Raw genomic sequence first — 21,588 nt, forward strand, 5'->3', positions numbered from 1 at the left:
CCCCCCCCCCCCCCCGCCTCCCCCCACCTGCTCTCAGTTCTTCGGAGCCCTTATCATCACCTGAAGTTATCACACTTGATTCTTTTTTTTTTTTTTAAGATTTTATTTATTTATTTGGAAGAGAGAATGAGAGACAGAGAGCACGAGAAGGAGGAGGGTCAGAGGGAGAAGCAGACTCCCCGCTGAGCAGAGAGCCCGATGCGGGACTCGATCCCGGGACTCCAGGATCATGACCTGAGCCGAAGGCAGTCGCTTAACCGGCTGAGCCACCCAGGCGCCCTATCACACTTGATTCTTAATCATAGCCTGTCTCCCCCGGGCTGCACTGTGAGGCTCCTGGAGAGCAAAGGCCTTGTTCTGTTCACCTAGAACGGTATCCGGTGCACAGTGGGTTCTCAATAAATATTTGTTCCATAGGAGAAAGAAGGAAGGAAGGAAGGAAAGCCTTAATATGGTCCCTGTCCAGTGCACGCTGAGGGCGAGGGAAAGGAGAGGCTTTGGCAGGCTGTGAGAAAGCAGAATGGGGGGCCGGAGAGCCAGAGGCGCCCAGGCATGGCGGGGAGGGGAGATGGTTGTGTGCGCATGCCTGTTGCAGCAGCGTGGCACCCAACACAGAACTTGCCCTTGCACCTTCCCATTTACAGGGCAACTTTTTTTTTTTTCCTTTTGCCCCTCAGAACAACTTGGAAGAGGGGCTGTTGAAAGGAACCCTTGTTCTCACTTCACAGATAGGGCACGAAGGCTCTGGACAGTGATGAGAAGCCGGGGAGACCTCCAGGTGCCTCTCTTGCAAGGACTCCGTGGCTCACCTGCCCCCCAGTCTTGCCAAAACCTCCTCACAGGCTACTTCTGCTAGCCAGGCCGGCTTCTGGCCACTGCCCTGCTGCTCCATCTGCCCCAGCTGCCCTTCCTCAACTTCTCTCCGGGCTGGGACTAGGGGGAGGCCAGGAGGCACTCACCTGGGTGCAAATTAAAAGGGGCATCAAAAACCTCAGTAATCAAAAGAAATAACATTTGCAATATATATTTTTAAAGGCTTTATTTATTTGACAGAGAGAGACACAGCAAGAGAGGGAACACAAGCAGGGGGAGAGGGAGAGGGAGAAGCAGGCTTCCCGCGGAGCAGGGAGCCCGATGCGGGGCTCGATCCCAGGACCCTGGGATCACGACCTGAGCCGAAGGCAGATGCTTAAAACTGAGCCACCCAGGAGCCCCAATAACAGTTTTTTTTTTTTAATCAAAGTTAATGTGAAAAGATATCCACGATGGAAAATATACCAAAATCTTAAATATTTTTTTCTCTTTTGGCTCAGGCTCCAATACGGCTTGACACAGTACTGTTTTACTGATCTCGCCCAGGACAGGCTATGTGATGTATGGGGCCCCTTCCTCAAAAATCATTCAGAATTTCAAGATGGCAACAGCAGAACATTTAACCAAGTGTGGGGCCCTGGGAGACTGCACAGGTTGTACACTCATGAAGTTGGCCTGGTTCCTGGCTTTATTTAAAATTTTGATATTTTGTTCATCATGGATATTTTTCGTGTGTTGCTTTTGATTTTTGAAAATATTACTTACCTTGATTACTGTGGGTTTGGGTGTTGCCATTAATTGTGCAAGTGAGGAGAGACCTCGCTTTCCTCACCCTCCCCAAGCTTTCTGTGCTTGCTGTGAGCGCCTTCTCAACCCCAGGCAGTCTCCTCCAGGAAGTCTTCCCTGCCCCTCATCCCTGCATGGGGGGAGGTACTTTTGGGTTCTAATGCCCTCTCCCTCTCCCCTCTGTCATACCGTTGAGCATCCCATGCAAGGCTCATTGCCTAAGGACAGAAAGTGTCCAAGATTTGAGCAACTCTGAGTTCTGGCCATCAGTGATGCCAGCGTCAGCCTCCTGATGCCCTCAGGTACCCCCCAGTTGCTGCAGTGGACAGAACCCCAGACCCCAAGCAGGGAAACCTGGCTTCAAATCCAGGCTCTATCATCCCTGGGCTGTTTGAGGCTCAGTTTCCCCATCTGCAAAGTGGGAATGAAAAATGCCTACCTCCCAGCAGGGTTATGGGACTTAAAAGAGAATGCACACACAGTGGGCATCATAAGTGCCACTTTCCTTTCCTCTGTGCCTGGTTTGGGGGCTCAGACTGGTCAGCTGTGCCCCTGGTGACCCCCTTCCCGCTCCAGCCCCCAGTCTTCGAGTTCTTTTCCACAACTCTCTGTCCCAGCTAAAGAGATGGCTCAGAGGGATGAGGGATTTGCCCAAAGTCATATACAGAGTCAGAGGCTGAGCACAGACGCAAAGCCAGGACGGGATGCCCAGCCTGGGCTCTGCAGGTGCCCAGCCCCTCCCCCTCCCCCTCCTCCCGCTTCCGGGTCGGGCCTCAGGAATGCTGAGCTTGAGAGGGACGGCTGAGCGTGTGCATGGTTCGCAGCGCCCCCCCCCGCCCCGTGCCCACACGCACCCACACGCCCCCACACGCCCACGCACCGGGCTGAGGGCTCTGGGCGCTTCCATGAAAGGCGTGTTTCCCTCGTGAGTCAGAGCAGACGCAGAGCAGACAGCCTTGGAGCCGGGCTGCGCTGCAGTCCCAGCGCTCCGGCCTGCCCCCGGGAGCCGGTCCCCCCTCCCTGCTGGAACCTCTGGGCAGCGGCCTGCACAGCTGCACCCCCTCAGCGGAGCCTGCAACGATAGGCCCACGTTGCATCAGCGGGGCCTGTCTCTGCGCCGGCTCCAGCCCGCCAGCCAATGGGGTCTGGCCGAGTGTACAGATCCCGGCCCGGACGCACCCCACCCACCGTGGAATCGGGCCGCCCGGTCCTCCCTCGGCATTCTTGGCGACCGAGGAGGGGACGAGGGCGGTATCTCCCCAGCGCATCCAGCATGGCCTTCTTCCCTCTACCCCTCCCCTCCAGCCTCACCGGTGGCCCTGTCGATGCCACCCTGATTCTCCTTCCTGACGGTGGCAGGGTGCCCCCTCCGCCTGCAGTGGGCCTGTTTCTCCCTGGGCTCAGTTCTTCTCCCGCTCGGTACCTGCCCTCACCCACACCTTCCATCCCGTGGGGTCCCTTACTCTCCCGTGCCCTGACTCCCAAATCGTCCCCTCCAGCCTGGCCTTTTCTCTCGAGTGCCAGCCTAATGGAGGCTACAGCCTCCCAGATGTCTCCAAGCTACAGACAACATCTTCCCTCCCAGTGTCCATCTCAGGAAGGGCACCATGGGCCACCCGTTCCCCCAGGCTGCACACCCCAGGGTCCTCCTTCCTCCTGCTGCTGGCGCCTCCATCCTCAGTCTACCACCAGGATCTCTGGAGTCCTCTGGTTCCTACCCACGTGCAGGCATGAGCATCTAGCTCTGGACTGTTGTGACATTCTCCTCCCCAACCCCCCCCCTCCCCCCCCCCCCCGGCCTCTAGCACTCTCCACTCAGCAGGCAGAGAACTACTTTAAAAACACCTCCTTCTCTCTCCCTCAAATAAATTAATAAATAAAATCTTAAAAACAAAAAAAAGGTGGTGGGGAGGCACCTGGGTGGCTCAGCTGGTTAAGCATCTGACTCTAGGCTTTGGCTCAGGTCACAATCTCAGGGTCGTGGGCTCCGGGCTCAGAACAGAGTCTGTTTGTTCCTCTGCTCCTCCCTGCTCCCCCACTCTCTAAAATAAATACAATCTTTAAAAACACCAATGGGACCTGTCTGTTCCCTGCTAAAGTGTCTTCAGGAGGAAGCTCCAAGTTCCCCGCCCCCAAGCTCCTGGAAGACCCCTGGCTGGCCATCTTCTTCTGCAGCTTTACCCACACATACTCCTGACCCCTCACATGGTGACCTTTGTCTGGACCTTCCCTGCCTGCCTGCCCTGGCGGCTTCGCGTGAAATACTGTCAGGATCTAGCTCGTTTTAGCCTGAGGCCTAAAGCCAGCAGGCTTGCAGGGGTGGAAAATGCCAGGCCTGGCCAGAAGAGCTCGAGCCCCAGCCTCCCAACCTCCCCAGAGCTGCAATTAGGGACCCTGAGCCCCAGGCCCCATTGGCCTGCACTTTCCCACCCCCCACTCAGATGTGGCCTTCAGGCTTGGCTTGACCTCCCACTGGATGTTTCTTTCCTATTCACTATATTGACTTTTTAAAAAACCGATTATAGAAGTGATATATGCTATTGAAAAATTTCAGAGAAGCAGAGGAGAAAATAGAAATAATGTATATTTCCATCTCCAAAGATAAACAGTAATAAACCCTTGAAGAGTTTTCCTTCTGGTCTTTTTCTCTGAGTATTATACACGTTTCTTTATATTTTTTATTAACACACATTCATTGAAAAAAATAAAACAACTTCAGGGGCACCTGGCTGGCTCAATCAGTAGAGCATGCGATTCTGGATCTCGGGGTTGTAAGTTCGAGCCCCACGTTGAGTACAGACGTTACTTTAAAAAATAAAATCTTTAAAAATAAAAAAAAGTACATAAAACAACTTTGAACAGCAGAAATGGTTTAAAAATTAAGTGGAAATCATCTAATACCAAGAGTGGACTTCTTGGTGAAATGTGAACATACTTCCACACATCTGTGCCTGCCTCTGCACAGAGAGTTTTCATAAATATAGGGTTTTATAAGCTGCTCTATTTTTTGTCCACCAAATCCACTGAGCTGTCTTTCTCGGCTTGAGGATTAAAATAGCTTCCCCCTTGGGCGCCTGGGTGGCTCAGTCGGTTAAGCGACTGCCTTCGGCTCAGGTCATGATCCTGGAGTCCCGGGATCGAGTCCCGCGTCGGGCTCCCTGCTCGGCGGGGAGCCTGCTTCTCCCTCTAACCCTCCCCCCTCTCATGTACTCTCTCTCTCTCTCATTCTCGCTCTCTCAAATAAATAAATAAACCTTTAAAAAAAAAATAGCTTCCCCCTTTATGATGACCGCCAAGAGTCCATCCCATACTGATACTGTCTCCAATTTTTGGCCCTTACAAACAAGGCTGTAATGTGCATCCTTGTACATGTACCTAGGCTCATATTTTCAAAAATAATTTCCTTAGGCTAAATTCCAACAAGCTGATTTAAAAATTATTTATTTATTTGAGAGAGAGAGAGAGAGAGAGAGAGAAACAGCATGAGAGGGGATAGGGTCAGAGGGAGAAGCAGGCTCCCCGCTGAGCCGGGAGCCCGATGCGGGACTCGATCCTAGGACCCCGGGATCATGACCTGAGCCGAAGGCAGTCGCTTAACCAACTGAGCCACCCAGGCGCCCCCAACAAGCTGATTTAAAAAAAAAACAAATAATTTAAAATTTAAAAAATGTGTGACTAAGTAATGCATTCATATAGAGTTCACCCTTGAACAACATAGGGGTTAGGGGTGCTGACCCCCTACACAGTCAAAAAATCCATGAATAACTTTGGACTCCCTCAAAACTTAACTACTAACAGCCTACTGTTGATCAGAAGCCTTACTGATAGGATAAAGTCAACTAACACATATTTTGGATGTTATATGTATTATATACTGTATTCTTACAATAAAGCTAGAGAAAAGAAAATGTTTTTAAGAAAATCATAAGGAAGAAAAATTCATTTACAGTATTGTACAGTACTTATTTTTAAAAAAACCATCTGCATATAAGTTGGACCGCGGTTCAAACCAGAGCTGTTCTCGGTCAGCAGTAGTCCAAAAATAAGTCTCACCCCTCCCTTTCTCCCTTCCCTCCGGCCCTTCCCCTGCAGGGAGGAATGCTACAAGCTTCTCACCCAGCTACAGGGATGCTGTGTGCGGATCTGAAAGGCAGCAGTGTACCCTACACATTCTCCTTCACGTCCCTCTTCCATATCAGTATCAGGACATAAAGAACCTCCTACTTTTTGTTTTTCCCAGCTTCTTGGTATTCCCACTCCCTACCAATAAAAGAGTTGTTTCCAATTTTTGCGATTACAAACAATGTTGCAGGGAATTATTCAGTACCATGTCTTTAAAGCTCCCAGTGCAAAGTGCCTTCTGGAAAGGCTGTGCCCATTGCTTCTCCTGCCAGAACCCTTCTTTCTGTTTAAAATGCAATCCCTCAGATCCTTCTAGATCCTGTTCAAATCCCCCATGTTACAGATGAGGAAACTGAGGCACAGGGAGTTGCAGCAACTTTCCAAGGTCACTCAGTGAGTAGTGGCACCCAGACTTCCTGACTCCCAGCCTGGGTTCTTCCCCCTTCTGCAGGCTGCCATCCTCTGCCTGTGCCTCCCCAGGGCAGTCACCATGACACTCACAGCCCTTTGGGATCCTCGTGTGTATGTGCAAGGCCAGGTGTGAGTGGAACCGACAGGACAGTGCTCAGAGGACAGAGCAGGAGTGGCCAGGTAGGACTGGACCAGGCAATGAAGAGGTGAGCAGAGCATGAGTGCTCTCCAATTCCTTGTTTCATCTGTGCTTCTCATTATCTTCGAGATGATCATTACCAGTTTGGCGGGGGGGACCTAGATCATGGGCACGAGGCTAAAATATAGCAGACCTCCAAGCCAGGGCTTCTTGGACTCCTAACACTGGGGAGGCCGCCCTGGGCTGAAGCAGTTTAGGGCTGTGGGGTGGTCAGGACTCAGGGTCCCTTTTCTGGTTGTCAGAGATAGATGGTGAGACAGGGAGGGCAGCCCTGTGGCTGAGCTGGGCATCACTATTATGACAGCTGTGGGTGTCACCTAGGGGAGAGGAAAAGAGCTGGGCTCTGGGCGAGGGGGTGGGAGAGGCGGCAGGGGAAGGGAAAGGGTCAGACAATATTTAACAAGCATCTACCAGCCTACCCAGCCTCTTGGCCTTGCAGGCAGCTGGATCCATTTCCATGGGGCTGCCAGAGGAGGCCTGGGAGGGGGAGGCCGGGAGAAGGGAGGGAGCTACCAATCCACCCAAAGTACAATGTGCTGCCCCACTCCCTAAAGCTGAGCCTTCTTAAGAGCCTCCTCCCTTGCTCTGACCTTAAGAAGGCAGAGCATCTCTGCCCCTGGGGGCACCAAGGACCTGCCTTTGCAAACTGGCATGCCTGATGCTAGGGGGGTGAGGGCAATGAACGGGCTTGGACTTTCTCCAGGGACCACTGGGAGCCACTGGAGAGCTGGTGAAGGGAGCCCTGAGCTGCTGGGCTCAGGAGCCCTGTCCCTGTGCCACCCAGCTCCTTCCACTTCCCAGTGGGAACTATATCCTAGCCTCCTAGGGTTTGGGGCACCCCACACGTGGTAGATGCTCAAGAAAGGCCTGCAGATTTTTTTAAAAAGATTTTATTTATTTAAGAGAGAGAGTGAGCGAGAGAGAGAGAGAGTGAGAGAGCACTCAAGCATGAAGGAGGTGGGGGAGGGAAGGAGAGGGAGAAGCAGGCTCCCTGCTGAGCAGGGAGCCCGATGGGGGACTCGATCCCAGGACCCTGGGATCATGACCTGAGCCGAAGGCAGACGCTTAACGGACTGAGCCCCCAGGCGCCCCAAGCCTGCAGGTTCTGAGGTGAAGGCAGGGTGAACAACCGGCAGGCAGCAGGGAGTGGGGTGCAAGGAGGAGTCACAGCCTCTCATTTTACAAATGGAAACTCAGAGAGGGAAGTGACTTCCCCAGTGCTTCACAGCTGATAAGGGGTGAAGGGACGAGAGTGGAACCCCAGATCTCCTGGCTGTGCCCTTTCCCCTGTCCCCCTGCACACAGGTTTATGAGGCACGTGTGCTCGGCGCCGTGCATTTGTGTTGCTAGGGAATACGCAGCCACGTGCATGCGTGGACTGCACGAAGGGGCCACAGCGGGTGGACAGACACATGTGCATGTGCAGTGTCATGTGTCAGCGGGCGTGTGTCTCCTGGGTGTCGTGTCAGACGGGTGAGTGGAGGCACTGGACGGGCCCGTGTGACTTCCCTCCGCATCAGCGCTGCGGCGGGGTGGGGGCGGGGCGGCCGGCTCTGGGAGGAGGAGGGGAGAAACCCTGTGCCCGCCCACCCCCAGCCCCACACGGGGCCTCCCACCCTCCGACGTGGCAGCTTACAGGACAGCCCTTTCATCGGAAGGGCCCACACTCCACAGAGAAAAATCAGAGATCGCAGAAATTGCGTTTCCCTGACTCATGCTTTGGGCTGCGAGCATATTCCTGGCTTCCGGACAGCATCTCAAAGCGCAGCCTGTGATAGCCCTGGCCCTACTCTGAGGAAGAGGTTCCACCATGGACTGGTTAACCGAGCCTTTCTTGGCCCGTTTTATCCCATGTGAAAAGGAGAAAGGGATTACACTTCCTTCCAATTAGCGTCCTATAATTAAGAGTGAGATACGGTTTAGGTGCCCAGGACGGCCAGCCGTAGCAAAGTGACCCATAAACGCCATTTCTCAGTCCTTCCCTTTCCCTACCTTCCCTTGGACAAACCGACCTAGTTCAAATCCCTGTGCTGAATGCAGCTCCATGTATGCCCTTAAACACTCCACTGAGCCTCCCTGACCTCTGGGGCGCCTGGGTGGCTTAGTGGGTTAAACATTCAACTCTTGATCTCAGCTCAGGTCTTGATCTCAGGGTCGTGAGTTCAAGCTCCACACTGGGCTCCACACTGGGCTCCACACTGGGCTCCACACTGGGCTCCACGCTGGGTGTGGATCGTACTTAAAAAGAAAATAAAATGGTGACATTCTTACTTACTCTGAAAATATTAAATACGGGTATGCTGAGCACTTAAATGATATGTTAGTTTTTGTCCTAGGATTCTACAGGGCAAAGACTGCATGAATCTAGCCACTGGAGCCAAAGAAAGCTGTTTCTGTAATCTCTGGCAAAATGGGGTCTGCCGATCTGGCTGGGTCAATCAGAAGGTGGTTTGGGGGAAAGAGAGCTGGGGGTCCAGCACCTGGGTTCTGGCCCAGCTCTACCTCAGACCTGCTGTGTGACCTTGGGCAACTTTCCATCCCTCTCAGGGATGGGGTGGGGCCGAGGGCAGGAACAGCTCCTTCAGGAGCCAAGGCACTGGAGGAATCCAGACCTGAAATGCTGGAGAGTCTCTCTGCAATTCAGTCTTTCCTCCCTCCAGAAAGAGTGCTTTTTCCAGAATGTGCAGCCTGGAAGTGTGGGGGAAGGGCACAGCCGGGCCTGGGCTGGGCTCAGAGCTAAGAATAATGTGGCAAAGGCTCTTGACATTTTTTTGCTGATCTTGGAAATTTAAAGGAGCCATTGTCTTTCTTCAGGGAGGCGGTGCTTGGAGCCCCACAGACTCAGGCAGCCGCTTCCCACCACTGGCTCTCTGAATGAGCTTACCCAGTTCCTCTTCTGGGCCTGCCCTGTGCTGGGTACTGGGGACTCCTAGAAAGAAGGCGGCCCGGGTCTCCAGAGACACTCAGTGAGACTATAGGATGATGACACAGAAATAATGCCATAGCGGAGGCTTCTGACCCAGTTTGGTCTTCAGACCTAGCCTTCTCCTCAGGCCTCAGCTTCTCTCTCTGTAAATGGAGGGCATTAGTCCTTTCTACTCTGACCTTCTAGGATTCTGGGTTTATCCAGCAGCAGGAGCCTCAGTTGACCCTTCCCCCTCAGGGCCGGCACTGAGAGTCGTAGCATTCTGCTTACCCCGGAAGTGTTGGTGAGGCCTCAGAGAGCTAAGAAATGGAGCAGTGTGGAGGAAAGGAAATCTCTGTGGGCTTTTGACATCGGGACCCACCGGAAACCAAGACCTTTCCTTTATTCTACCAGTTTTGATGGACTCTTAGTTCACGGGCTGATTACCTTGGAGCACCAAGAGGGTGGGGTATGGCCTGTGACCCAGGTGGTTTCCTTGGATAGCAAGGACATATCCTTAAAAGCAATACACAATTGAGGCAGGAAGAAGCACATGAAAACCAGGACAGCCACTCCAAAGAGATGGACACAACACTAAATAGGAACAATTTTGTTAATGTTCGGACCTGTCCTAAGAAAGAATACTGGGCCGCCTCTGTGGGACTTGAACTCCCTGTTCTAGAAGATGCTGTGCACTTGCCTTTGGGATACTGCAGAGAGGCTTCTGCCTGGGGCCGCACACAGGAATCCATGACCTCTGAGAAGCCTTGCAGCCCAGAGCCCCTGCTCCTTTTCTTCTAAGATTCTCTGACTCTGAGATTTACCACCCTACGATTCTCTAGATGGAGATTCAAAGATTCCATGGGGATTCAAGGAAGATATTAGCTTCTATGGTGGTCACTTTTGGATTCAAGTCCTCTCCAACTCTTTAACCCTGACTCAAAGAGTCCGAAGCTCTTGGAATCGAAGATTTCCCACCGTCCTTGTAATCAGACTTGAAGTAGCAGCACCTAACCCAGACTTCACAGTTAGTCACTCCCCCACCCCTACTGCTGGGGACCCAGATGATTCATCCACTGGGTGCTGGGATTCATTTGCTCCCCAAGAGCCAAGGATGCACTTGGAAGAAAGAAGACACTCAGCACAGCTTTCTGATTGGTTGAACGAATGAGTGAATGAAGTGTCTTTCTACCCTGTCCCTTCCTCTCCATACCGTGCCAGTCTGTTATCCATCATTTCACTATTAGAAGACTTGTGGGAGGTAGGGGGATGTCCTAAATAATCTTCTGCCTTCTTGAGTTCCCTACTAACATGCACATTTCCTCCTCATACTGTACATCCTTGAGGGCAGGGACTTTGTCCTGTTCTCAGCTGCGTCTTTAGCACCTAGAACAGACCTGAATACCCAGCTTAGCTTAGAGCTCCAAGGGACTATCAGTTGTAGGAGGGTGGGGTGAGAGGGGTTGATAGTGAGCCCTGGAGCCCTGGGAGGGGACCCAGACAGGGAGAGGGCAGGGATAACCAAGGAGAGGGGGAGACAGACATACAGACCAGGGAAGGGGGGAAGGAAGCAAGCACCACATTTCACAGCCAAAGTAGGGACTACAGCCTAGAAAAGGAAAGTAACTTGCTTAGTAGGATCATACAACGTATTACTTAGTGGACAGCCAGGGTTCTCCTTCCTGTGCACCCCTCCAGATCCAGCCAAACCATGACGTTCCCGGAGTCTCTGCCTCTATCACGACTTTCCAGACTTGGGGTCAGGTATTGGACCAGTTAGGATCCCTTTTCCCCTCAGGGCTGTCACTGAGGTCCAGCTCCGTCAAGGTGTTCAGGATAAGCTGCGGATGGAGAAAGATGCTGCCTCTCAATTTCTGATCACCTCCCCTAAGACAAAGGAGAGGGACCCTGACTGAGGAGGGGGTGTGTCAGGGGACCTAATTAAGTCTCTGCTCTAAAACGGGGGGAGTGGATCGCCTCGGGGCAGAGCCCCTGCAAGGGAAAAGGCTGCTGGAAGGGGTAAACAGGCTTGTGGGGAGGAGGGTGCTCCTCTCCGGGGAGCTGGACCCTGGAGCTCAGTGTCCCCTCCAGCTCAGCGGTCCTAATTCCGCCCTCTCCCCCGCCCCCCCCCCCCCCCCCCCCCCCCCCCCGCTCCGGTCCCCATTTCCAGGACCTCGGAGGTCCGGAGTCTCCGCAGTGTCCGCGGAGTCCAAGAACACCAGCGCGCTGTGCAGGTCGTGCAGGTCCCAGCGCCCGACCTCTCTGCGGGGGTTCCCCGCGCCCCGCTCGGTGTGGGGGGCAGTAGGACCCAGAGGCCGGGTGAGAGCCCGCAGAGGGAGGGGCGGGAGCCGGGGCGGTCTGGGGGAGGTCTTTGGGTTTTTTTTGGCGGAGCCGGGGCGCCCTCCGGAAGCTTTTCCAACTTTCCAGAAGTTTCTCGGGACGGGCGGGAGGAGGGGAACGCCATATATAGACCTGCGGAGCCGGGAGCGGCGAAGAGTGGAATCCGTCCGCGGCTCCAGTGGGACTCTCGTCCGGCGCCAGCCCGCCCGGCCCAGGTGAGGGCGAGGGCCGGCCTGCGCGCCGCGGGCGCTTTGGGGGTGCTCCTGGGAGTGAGAGGGGGCGGGAGGCCCCGGGGGAGGGGTTGGGGCCCAACCCAGAGCCCGCAAACCGGAGTCCCTGGCACCTTGGGAGCCGCTGGAGCGTTTGGGATCGGGAGCCTGGGGTGGATGGTGATGGCTGAGTGAGCCTGTAGGGCTAGGGTGGGGCGGGGAGTCGGGCACTGGGAGGCTCGGAAAAAGTGCGGGGTTCCACAGAAGTATGGGGCAGGGGTGGTGATGGCAGAGAGGAAACAGTGGGGCTGGGAGCCAGGATGCCGAGACTCGCCCCTGTGCAGGAACCAGAAGGGAGGAGATGGGGTCTGGGGCCCTTTCCAGTAGGGGTAGGAAGCCAGGCCAGCTTTGCAGTTAAGGGCGCCTCCGCCTCTGGGGCTGGGGCCCAGGGGACAGCAGGGGTGGGCGGACCAGTCTCCTGACGGGTTTGGTGGGGGTGGGGGAGAGGTGCATCTGAGCCTCCTGAAAGTAGGGTCGTAGGAAAGGAGGTGAAATAGTCTAGGCTTTTCCCCGGGCGGGGGGTGTCTTGGGGTCCCTACAGTTTGGGAGGAGTCACCAACGGTGGCTCCCTTTCTGATCAGCAGCCTGCATGTGTAGATGTTGGCAGCTAAAGGAGTAACTTGACCAGCACCATCTCCCCCACCTCCCTCCAGAAAGGGGGTGAGGAATCTGCAGGGTCCTTATCCCCCCACCCAGGAGGGGAGGGTTAGCTGACTAGAAGGCTTTGAGTCACCCGCTCTTAACTCTGTCCACTGCCGCCTGGTTCTTGGAGTAACTGCAGGGTTAAGGCTACTACTTCCAAAGGCCAGGGTACCCTGCCCCCAGCCCAGGGACATTCCTGAGGTGGCTGGAGTGGAGGAAGAATAAAACCACTTCCAGCATGGCCAGGAGGCCCGGCCCCTCCTCTTCCCGGTTTCCAGCAGGTCCCTCTGGGCTCTAGGGCCCGGATGGAGGCTGGAGGCCAGAGGAAAATTAGGGGGCCTTGGTTCCCTGGAAGTCTCTGGCTGGTACCACACCCTCCTATCCTCAGATGGTTCATCTGCCCATCCCCCCTTCCTGAGGCCTCCCGAGCCACTCCTTTTGTCTCTGGTCACCGGGATTCCCTGCAGAAATGTTTTTTGTTTTTTTTTTTCCTCCCTGTGTAACAGGATACCCCATCCAGGCTTCCTCAGGGGCTCTGTGGGTGCTTCTGGGAGGAAGGAGCCCTAAGCGGGGAGGCCCAACCCCTACAGATCCTGTGCGACCTGGGGTGGCTCCCTGCCCCTCTCTGGCCTCAGTTGCTCCCACTGCACAGTGTGGCAGACAGCCTCCAAAGTCCCTGTGGATCTGGGCCTGGGTAAGCCTCCTTTGTGCCACGGGCAGTGTAGCCAGGGTCCTGTTCGGGGTTTGGGCCTTCCAGGCCCCCCCCCTCACCACCCACCCCAGCTCTGCCCTATCCCATTCTCCTCACTCTTCTGTTTTCTTTCAGAATGAAAAAGGCAGGCATTGACCTCCCTCTGAGGCAGTTTCAAGGTACTTTAGACTCCCTCAAGTGTTTGAGATCCTCTCTGGTGGACCCCCGAGAATTTGCTTCCCTTCCCCTCTTACAGAAACCCGGAATCCAGTCTCAGCTGAGTCTGGCTAGCTGTGGGCACAGCCCTCGGCTCTCTGAGCGTGTATTTTTCATGTCCTTTGTGGGACTGTGAATCGTCTAACCGTGGCCTCAGGGCTGAGATTTCTCTTTGGCAACGTGGGCCAGGCTGCAGGAGGCTGCCTTGCTTGCCGTGACTTGTCTTCCTCTGTGACTGCTGCCGGGATAACAGGGCGGCCCTCTCCACAGCCACGCATCTCCCTGCGGAGCCAGATGGGCAGACTCAAAGCCAAGGCCAGAGAGGCTCTGGGGCACCCCCTGGGACCTGAACCCAGACCTCCTGCTTCCCAGGCTGGAAGCCCCCCTCTGCCGGCGGATGGAGATAATTCTGTTTCCAGCCTGCCACGTCACCTAGAGCGGGAGCGGGAGCGGGAGTGGGAGCGGGAGCGGGAGCGGGAGCGCAGCTGTGTGGCTGTCTGAGGAATCCCCAACTAGTCATTTGGAGCTTTCTTGCAAGGCCCCTCCCAGTCCTTTGAAGTTCTGGTTGGCTGTGGGTGGGGGCTGTCAAGATGGTGTCTGCCACGTGGCAGGGCTGTGAGCTGGGCTCCTTGACTTTCCCAATGGGCCGCTAGTGGCCTCTGCCCGGGGTCTGTGCTCTGGCATCAGCTGTATGAACTAGAGGTGACCTTTGAATAGAGTGGCCCTATGCCTGTTGTCCTGGCGTAATAATTAGTAGCGCTCCATTTCATTTTCTTAGGTATCCTTGTTTGTACAATATTCCTATGGTCGTTATGCCTTTGAGGCTCCAGGCCTGGTGGGGAAGGAGCTCGGGCTGGGAGGAAGGCGGCCTGGGCCCTGGGATATATCACCTCCCCAGTCTGGACTCTGGGTAGGGTACAGGTCTCTCTGTGCCTTGCCTCGTCCTCCCACCCCTCTCCCCATGCATCCTTTGCTTCCCCTTTACATTGCACCTTCAAAGAGGTGGCAGCCCAGGGAGGGAGTACCTGCCTGGGTTCACAGGGTAGCTGTAGCAGTGGGGTCTTCCCAGAAACCCGGTGCTCCTGCAGGCAGGCCGAAGTCCTGAGAGTCTTCCACCAGGATTCTGAATTTTCAGACTTTCTTGAGGACCATGAGATGGGATCTGCCAGAGCAGTGGGATCCCAGCCTCCACTAGAGTCCTTCCAACCCTTCCCTTTGCCCTGTCATCTCCTCTTCTGTCCTGCATGAAAGTGGGGGGGGAAGTGTTCCATGGGGAGAGACTGTCCTGATTGGAGGCCCCAGGGAAGGGAGTGAGGCTTGTTTTAGGGGCCACTGCTACCGCTGTGATTTGGGAGGGGTCTTGAGGGCCACCCTGAAGCCCTAGAGCAGAGGGCCTGGGTGGCAGCAACTGTCAGATGGGAGGGCAGAATGGAACGTGAGGTGGACCCGGCTTCCTGCGGACACACATCTGGCCAGCCTCCGGTGAAGGGGAGGGGGTGTCATTGCTCCACCGAGCTGTGACTTACCCCTCCTCCAGTATCCTTCCTCTCAGGAAACCTATCCCCCACTCAGCTTGTGTCCTTGGATTTCGCCTTCACGCCAGGGACTGGGGAGGGCTGGGCAGGCCTGTCCCTGCTAAGACACAGGCCTTGGGCATGGAGACCTAGGCCCCGACAGCTTGGAAAATGGGGACCGAGGCCGAGAGAGGAGGGGACACACACTCAAGGTCACCCATGGGGCGACAGAGTGGAGCATCTGGGCTCCCCCACTTAATGAGTGAGCTAACCAGTGACTCATTAACATCCCAGGGCAGAAGGAAAGGCATGGGGTGGGGGAGGAGCAGGCCTTCAGCCTGTTCCGACAGGACATCCTTTGCCCAGGCAGCTGGGCTTCATGCAGACCCTCAGTCCATCCGCCACTTTTTTCTACTGGAAAAGGGGCCTGGGGTGGTATGAGATGAGAGCTAATTTTTATGCGAACTGAGGACCCTAAGTCTGGCCAAATGGCCCTGGTTTCTGATCGTTCCGAACAGCTGAGGCCTATTGTGTGCTAGGCCCTGGAGATACACGGGGAAACCAGACTGGCTAGATTTCCTGTCCTCTTGGAGGTCACAGACTAGTTAGGCATGGAGATAATGCATAATAAACTCATAAGACTCAGTGTTGTCAGTTCAGTGTAAGAAATCAATAGGGAGGAGATGGTGACTTGCTAGAAACCCTGTTTTGGATAAGGAGCTCAGAGAAGGCCTTAGAGAGAGTGGGCCGACTAAGACCTCGGATCTGGGCAGCTTTGAGTTAGGGCTGGGTTCCCCAGAACTCAGGGCTCTCTTGCTCCCATCTGCAGGGGACTTGGTGGCTGCCAGTAGGCTGGGGATGGTCGTCGGGGAGGAACACCCAGGGTTTCAGGGCCACCCTGTCTGCAGCCCTCACAGGTCCTCCGTGGTGCATCCAATCCGCCTCCCCGCCATGCGCTTGCTCCTGCTCATCAGCACCTGCTGCCTCCTGGCCGTGGCCCTGGCCGCCGAGGTGAAGAAGCCGGCGGCCGCGGCGGCCCCCGGCACAGCAGAGAAGCTGAGCCCCAAAGCGGCCACGCTGGCTGAGCGCAGTGCCGGCCTGGCCTTCAGCCTGTACCAGGCCATGGCCAAGGACCAGGCGGTGGAGAACATCCTGCTGTCGCCCGTGGTGGTGGCCTCGTCCCTGGGGCTCGTGTCGCTGGGAGGCAAGGCCGCCACGGCGTCCCAGGCCAAGGCGGTGCTGAGCGCCGAGCAGCTGCGCGACGAGGAGGTGCACGCGGGCCTGGGTGAGCTGCTGCGGGCGCTCAGCAACAGCACGGCGCGCAACGTGACCTGGAAGCTGGGCAGCCGCCTGTACGGGCCCAGCTCCGTGAGCTTCGCCGAGGACTTCGTGCGCAGCAGCAAGCAGCACTACAACTGCGAGCACTCCAAGATCAACTTCCGCGACAAGCGCAGCGCCCTGCAGTCCATCAACGAGTGGGCGGCGCAGACCACCGACGGCAAGCTGCCCGAGGTCACCAAGGACGTGGAGCGGACGGATGGCGCGCTGCTGGTCAATGCCATGTTCTTCAAGCGTGAGTCCGGAGGGGAGGGGCTGCCGCTCAGCACGTGGTGCCTAAATGCCTGACAGGTGTCAGGGCGGAGGGCGGTCGCAGCGGTGGCTGAGCTGGGGGTCCTCCTTCGGAAGGAATTCCCTGTCAAGTGGAAAGAGCCAGGCCCTGACTGTAGAGAGCCCTAGCTTCCGGCAGCATGTCCTGGGGCCAGCACCCCGGTTCCCCAAAGCTGGGAGCATGTACTCTGGGGGCTGGGTGCTCAGAGGGGGAGGTGGGCTGCAGCTGAGCCCCAAAGACTGGAACGAAGGCCTGTGGCAGAGAGAGAAATCCAGGGGGTGCAGTTGGGGGTGTGTGTCCCAAGTGGGGGTGCCTGTTTCTGACCCTGTGTTCTGCTTCCCACTACAGCGCACTGGGACGAGAAGTTCCACCACAAGATGGTGGACAACCGAGGCTTCATGGTGACCCGTTCCTATACTGTGGGTGTTACGATGATGCACCGCACAGGTGGGTGCCTGCGGAGCCGGGGGCCGAGCTGGGGGTGTGGGGGTGCTTGGGGCCTGGCCTGTCCCCAGCCCAGCATGCCCGGCGGCCTCTCTGCTCTCCTCCCAGGCCTCTACAACTACTACGACGACGAGAAGGAGAAGCTGCAGATCGTGGAGATGCCCCTGGCCCACAAGCTCTCCAGCCTCATCATCCTCATGCCGCACCACGTGGAGCCCCTGGAGCGCCTGGAGAAGCTGCTGACCAGGGAGCAGCTGAAGACCTGGATGGGGAAGATGCAGAAGAAGGCTGTCGCCATCTCCCTGCCCAAGGGTGTGGTGGAGGTGACCCACGACCTGCAGGTGAGGGGGGGCCCCACTTGGAGGCTGCAGGGCCTGGAGGAGAGGGGTGCTTGGGGCACCCATTCATCAGCTCTGCACGTCTGTCCTGAGTCTCTGTGGGTGTCCAGGCAGGACTGGGCACTGCTCGGGGAGGAGGTATGGGACCTGCCCCTGGGAACATGATGATGACCTCGGTAGCTAAATACAATTGGGCGCCTGCTGATGCTAGACGCTCTTCTGAGCACCTCACGTATATTCAACTTTTAATGCTCAAAATAGCTCTGGTAGGTAGGACTATCAAGCTCTTTACAGATGAGGAAACGGAGTCTCAGGAAGGTTAAACAGCTTATCCAGAGTCACACAGACGGTAGCTCAGGGGTCTGGCACCAGGCCGCCCCGATCTTGTGCTGTGCCGCCTCGGAGAGTCTAAGGTGCCCCCAGTGGGGGGCTGTTCGAGCCGACGGTCGACCCCCGCGCAGCAGTAAGACCAACAATGGCCGTCAGCCGTGCGGCACTAGCCATGACCCAGAACCCGAATCCGTGCGCTCAGTAGTATTGTCCCGTCATGACCACCCTGGGTCTCCCGAAGCCGGGGCTTGCTGAGGCCACCCTGGCTAGTCAGTGGTGGGGCTGCAGTTAGCCCTCAGGGTGAAACTCAGGGTGGCCTTTTTGTCAGTCGGGAGAGACTTTTGTACCTGCTCCAAAGGGGAAGCTTTTATCTCTGTCCTGCCTTGGATGCCGGAAGGGGTTCCTTGGCAAGCTTCTCCCTCACAGAATTCACTCAGACTCACTGCTGCCGCCGTGGACAGAACGCTTGAGATGAAATGGGGCGTGGGCTCCACACCACAGGCTCGTGGCACTTGTGCGGGATTGAGCTGCGCTTTCCAGACGGGCGCCATCCCTGTGTCCTGGGCCTGTTCCAGGCCGTCCCCAGCTCCTCCTCCTGCAGTCGCTGCTATCTGACTCCATTATCCCCTTTTTTCTCCCGTGTCTTCCTGGAATCCTGGGTGGACACACCAGGCCAGGGGGTACACTGAGTGGGGAAATGTGATGCGTGTGACTCGTATAGGGTCACTGGGACTGGAATCGCTGTCTCGGGACCCCCTGACCCTCAGGACCCCGGATCAGGTGCCCATTTGGCCCTGCTGGGGAGGTGGGCTGTTCTGCAGAAGCCTGAACTCCGGGGCTGCTGGTGACTCAGGCGGCAGTCCTCCACGGCTGCGTCTTCCTCACTGAGAGCCAGGGAGGGTGTGGGACCCAGGCCCTGCCCTGGGAGAGCTCTGAGCCAGGGGCAGGAGACAGACAGGCCTAGACACGGAAACAGAGAGAGGCTCTGGTGCTGAGCCGCAGGGAGGCAGGGCTGCAGTCTTGGGGAGAGGGAAGGCTTCCTGGAAGACGCGGTGGTTAAAGCACCCCACCAGGATGCGGGTAGGCCATCGAGACACCGTTGTGGGTGCCGGTGGTTCATTGAGGCTGTTAGATAGGGAGTGGGGTGAGGCATGCTAAGGGGTGAGGCCGAGCTGCAAGCATAGCTCACGTGTGAAAGAGCTGGTACTTGGCTTTCAGGGCCTCTGCAGAGCCACGGAAAGTGTGTGTGTTGAGGGCGGTGCATGTTTGCGGGGGTGTGTTTTAATTTTTTATTATGGAAATATATAAAAATATATTAAAAATAGATCAGTGTAATGAGGCCTCATGTATTCATCAGCCTGCTTCAACCATCATTAACTCATGACCAGTAACGATTCACCTATACGCACCCATTCCTCCCCCGTCAGATTATTTTGAAGCAAATCCCAGGCATGTATCACTCTGGACAGGTTTTAAGCCCCAAGGTTATATGGTCATAGCTATCCTTAGGTAAGTCTTTCTCACATTTTGAGTGTGCCAAGAATTACTTAGAGATTTTGTTAAAGAAGGTTCCCGGGTCCACCCCCAGAGACTGTGATTCAGTGGCTCTGGGAGGGAGTGGGTCAGGAAATCTGTGTTTTCTATAAGCTCCCAGGTGGTGCCCAAACTGGCTGCCCACAACCCCTACTTTGAGAAGCACTGACCCAGATTGCTCGCCAGGACCAGGGATAAATTCTGCCTTTTCCCCAAGCCTCAGTTTCCTCATCTTTGAAGTGGCGATTAGAAGCTCTTGGAAAGTTGTGAGAGTGAGGAGGCAGTGGTCCGGAGGACCCACATCACGTCTAGCACACAGAAGGGGACCAGGGGGGGAACAGACAGGGTAGGAGGTGATGGGTGGTGTGAGCAGAGGGTGAGGGTCTAGGAGTCTTGCCCGTTGTGGCCTCACCTGGCGCCCCCCCTTGGTCCCACAGAAACACCTGGCTGGGCTGGGTCTGACCGAGGCCATCGACAAGAACAAGGCAGACTTGTCACGAATGTCAGGCAAGAAGGACCTGTACCTGGCCAGTGTGTTCCACGCCACCGCCTTCGAGTGGGACACAGAGGGCAACCCCTTCGACCAGGACATCTACGGGCGTGAGGAGCTGCGTAGCCCTAAGCTCTTCTATGCTGACCACCCCTTCATCTTCCTGGTTCGAGACACCCAGAGCGGCTCCCTGCTGTTCATTGGGCGCCTGGTCCGGCCCAAGGGTGACAAGATGCGAGACGAGCTGTAGGGCCCCGGGGTCACGGGATGGCAGGAGGCAGCCGAAGTCTCCTGAGACACATGGGTGCTATGGGTGGGGAGCTGAGGTACCGACCTTGGATGTTCCATGGGGTGGGAGTGGGGAAACAGAGCAGGCTTCCTGTGTGTCTGAGCAGATCTTCCCAGGCAGAATTCACTCTGCTTGGACGTGGGCCCCCAGATACCATGATGGTGAGCCCAGACACCCCACATTCTGTGGGACCTGGGGCGGTCATTGTGTCCTGCCCTCAGAGTCCTGGGATTAAGCCTGCCTCAATCAGTGTTCATATTTATAGCCAAGTGCTTTCTCATCTGTGAGATGGAATCGAGCTAGGGGGGTTCAGCCCAGCCCTGTGGAGTGGGGGCCCTCTTTCCCTGACCCTACCATCACCTCAGCCCTCTCTCCAGCTCTATTCCAATCCTCTCCCAATTCCCGTCAACTCTAAAATGAGGTGCTGCAGCCCCTGGCCCAGGCACCCCCACAATGGCCCTGGCCCCAGAGAGGGGGATCAGGAACTAGCTCATGGGGGGGCTTGTGGGCAGACTCTGGTCAGGCATCATGGGGATGAACTTTTTTTTTTCTCCTTTTGTAGTTGTTCAAAGTGGGGAGGGTGGGGGAAAATGAGCCTTTGTTGCTGTCAAACTAAGAACTTATTTGTACAATTTTTTTTTTTCAATAAAACTTTTCCAGTGAAGTTTTTTTGGAGCATGGAGGGTGATTGGATCAGAGATTCCCAGGTCATTCTTCCCAGGGACAAGGGCTCCTTCTGTGGAGCCAGGGCCCATCTCGGGCCCTGAAGTGCCGGCAGGTGACTGCAGGCCGGGTCTACACCGACTCGGGAAATTTGGTTCCGGCTACCCTGGAGAGGTGGCTGCAGGGCTGGAATGGAAGTGCTGGGCCTGGAGCCCAGGGCGTTCCAGACTTGAACGCTGGCTGTCCAGTCTGTAACCCCCTAGCTTTCCACTTGAAGCTGACCTCGTCCATATCCAGGGCCAGACTACAAGCTCGGGCTGCCTGACTGGGCAGGGCTTGGGCCGGAAGGAGCTGGTGGGAGCCTGGTTCTATTCGGGTTTGTAGCAGGAGAGTCCTCACACCCGTTCCCTCTCATGGTCCTTGGGGCTCCCGACACCATAGCTAGGGAGGGACAGGGTGGGGGGGATGCACGGGACAGAAGACCCGTGGCAGAGGAGTGGAGGAAACTGGATTTGATCCCCATCTCTGCTGCTTGCTGGCTGTGTGATCCTGGGCAGATCACTCCCTCTCTCTGGGCACCTCTCTGGCTTCCCTCTTCCAACAACTTTGCCCTGGGTTTATTGTCCAGGGAAGGAGTCCCCGCCTAGCTGGACAACACAGCTGGGGTCCTTCCACGATGTGAATGGGGGCTGCAGAAGGGCCAGTTGACTCCCTCCTATTAGTACCACCACGGAATGTTAACACAGCTGTCAGAGCTCCGGGTCTGTCCTGTGCTGTGGGCCCAAGAAATTAGATCTCTGCTCTCAAGGGGCTTCATTTGGAGGTGGAAACTTAGAGTGACAAGTGGGCTCACTCCTCACTCTTCCAGTGATCATTCTGTTCCCAGACTTGCCACACTTATCCCCTGCCTCAGGGCCTTTGCACTAGCCCTTCTTTCTGCCTGGCAAGTGGTTCTTTGCCAAGGGTGCCTTATTTGTCATCCAG

The 21,588-nt window shown here is 56.0% G+C and overlaps 1 protein-coding gene and 2 long non-coding RNA genes across 4 annotated transcripts in view; 1 reads left to right on the forward strand and 2 right to left on the reverse strand.

Moving 5' to 3' along the window:
• LOC145716217 (uncharacterized) overlaps positions 1-2,595 on the reverse strand; it is a 16,717-nt gene extending 14,122 nt beyond the window's left edge. Inside the window, exon 1 of the long non-coding RNA XR_014138744.1 lies at positions 2,480-2,595. This is a non-coding gene — a long non-coding RNA (uncharacterized LOC145716217). The remainder of the gene's footprint in view (positions 1-2,479) is intronic.
• An 8,253-nt stretch (positions 2,596-10,848) lies between these two features.
• LOC115944780 (uncharacterized) lies at positions 10,849-11,562 on the reverse strand. The gene is made up of 2 exons (XR_004079283.2): positions 11,410-11,562; positions 10,849-11,077 (listed from the first exon to the last, which is right to left on the reverse strand). It is a non-coding gene; the product is annotated as an uncharacterized LOC115944780 (long non-coding RNA).
• An 80-nt stretch (positions 11,563-11,642) lies between these two features.
• SERPINH1 (serpin family H member 1) lies at positions 11,643-20,605 on the forward strand. Of its 2 annotated transcripts, XM_031040961.2 has the most exons (6): positions 11,678-11,791; positions 13,314-13,357; positions 15,817-16,481; positions 16,866-16,964; positions 17,070-17,302; positions 19,600-20,605. In XM_031040961.2, the coding sequence occupies exons 3-6, from the start codon at positions 15,860-15,862 to the stop codon at positions 19,900-19,902; spliced, it is 1,257 nt and encodes a 418-aa protein (XP_030896821.1). In that variant the 5' UTR covers positions 11,678-11,791; positions 13,314-13,357; positions 15,817-15,859; the 3' UTR covers positions 19,903-20,605. The 2 variants fall into 2 exon arrangements, with proteins under 2 accessions (XP_006745076.1, XP_030896821.1); XM_006745013.3 differs by lacking the exon at positions 13,314-13,357 and having other exon boundaries at positions 11,643-11,791.
• Positions 20,606-21,588: the final 983 nt, after the last annotated feature.

Source organism: Leptonychotes weddellii, chromosome 11 (genome assembly GCF_054177405.1).
Source record: "Leptonychotes weddellii isolate Sample4059 chromosome 11, ASM5417740v2, whole genome shotgun sequence".
NCBI lineage: Eukaryota > Metazoa > Chordata > Mammalia > Carnivora > Phocidae > Leptonychotes > Leptonychotes weddellii.

Excerpts from the sequence above, each read along its gene's own strand:
- SERPINH1 (XM_006745013.3), top strand. The coding sequence starts at position 15,860 with ATGCGCTTGCTCCTGCTCATCAGCACCTGCTGCCTCCTGGCCGTGGCC. Across the intron at positions 16,965-17,069 it reads TACGATGATGCACCGCACAG|GCCTCTACAACTACTACGAC; the intron begins GTGGGTGCCTGC and ends CTCTCCTCCCAG. Across the intron at positions 17,303-19,599 it reads AGGTGACCCACGACCTGCAG|AAACACCTGGCTGGGCTGGG; the intron begins GTGAGGGGGGGC and ends TTGGTCCCACAG.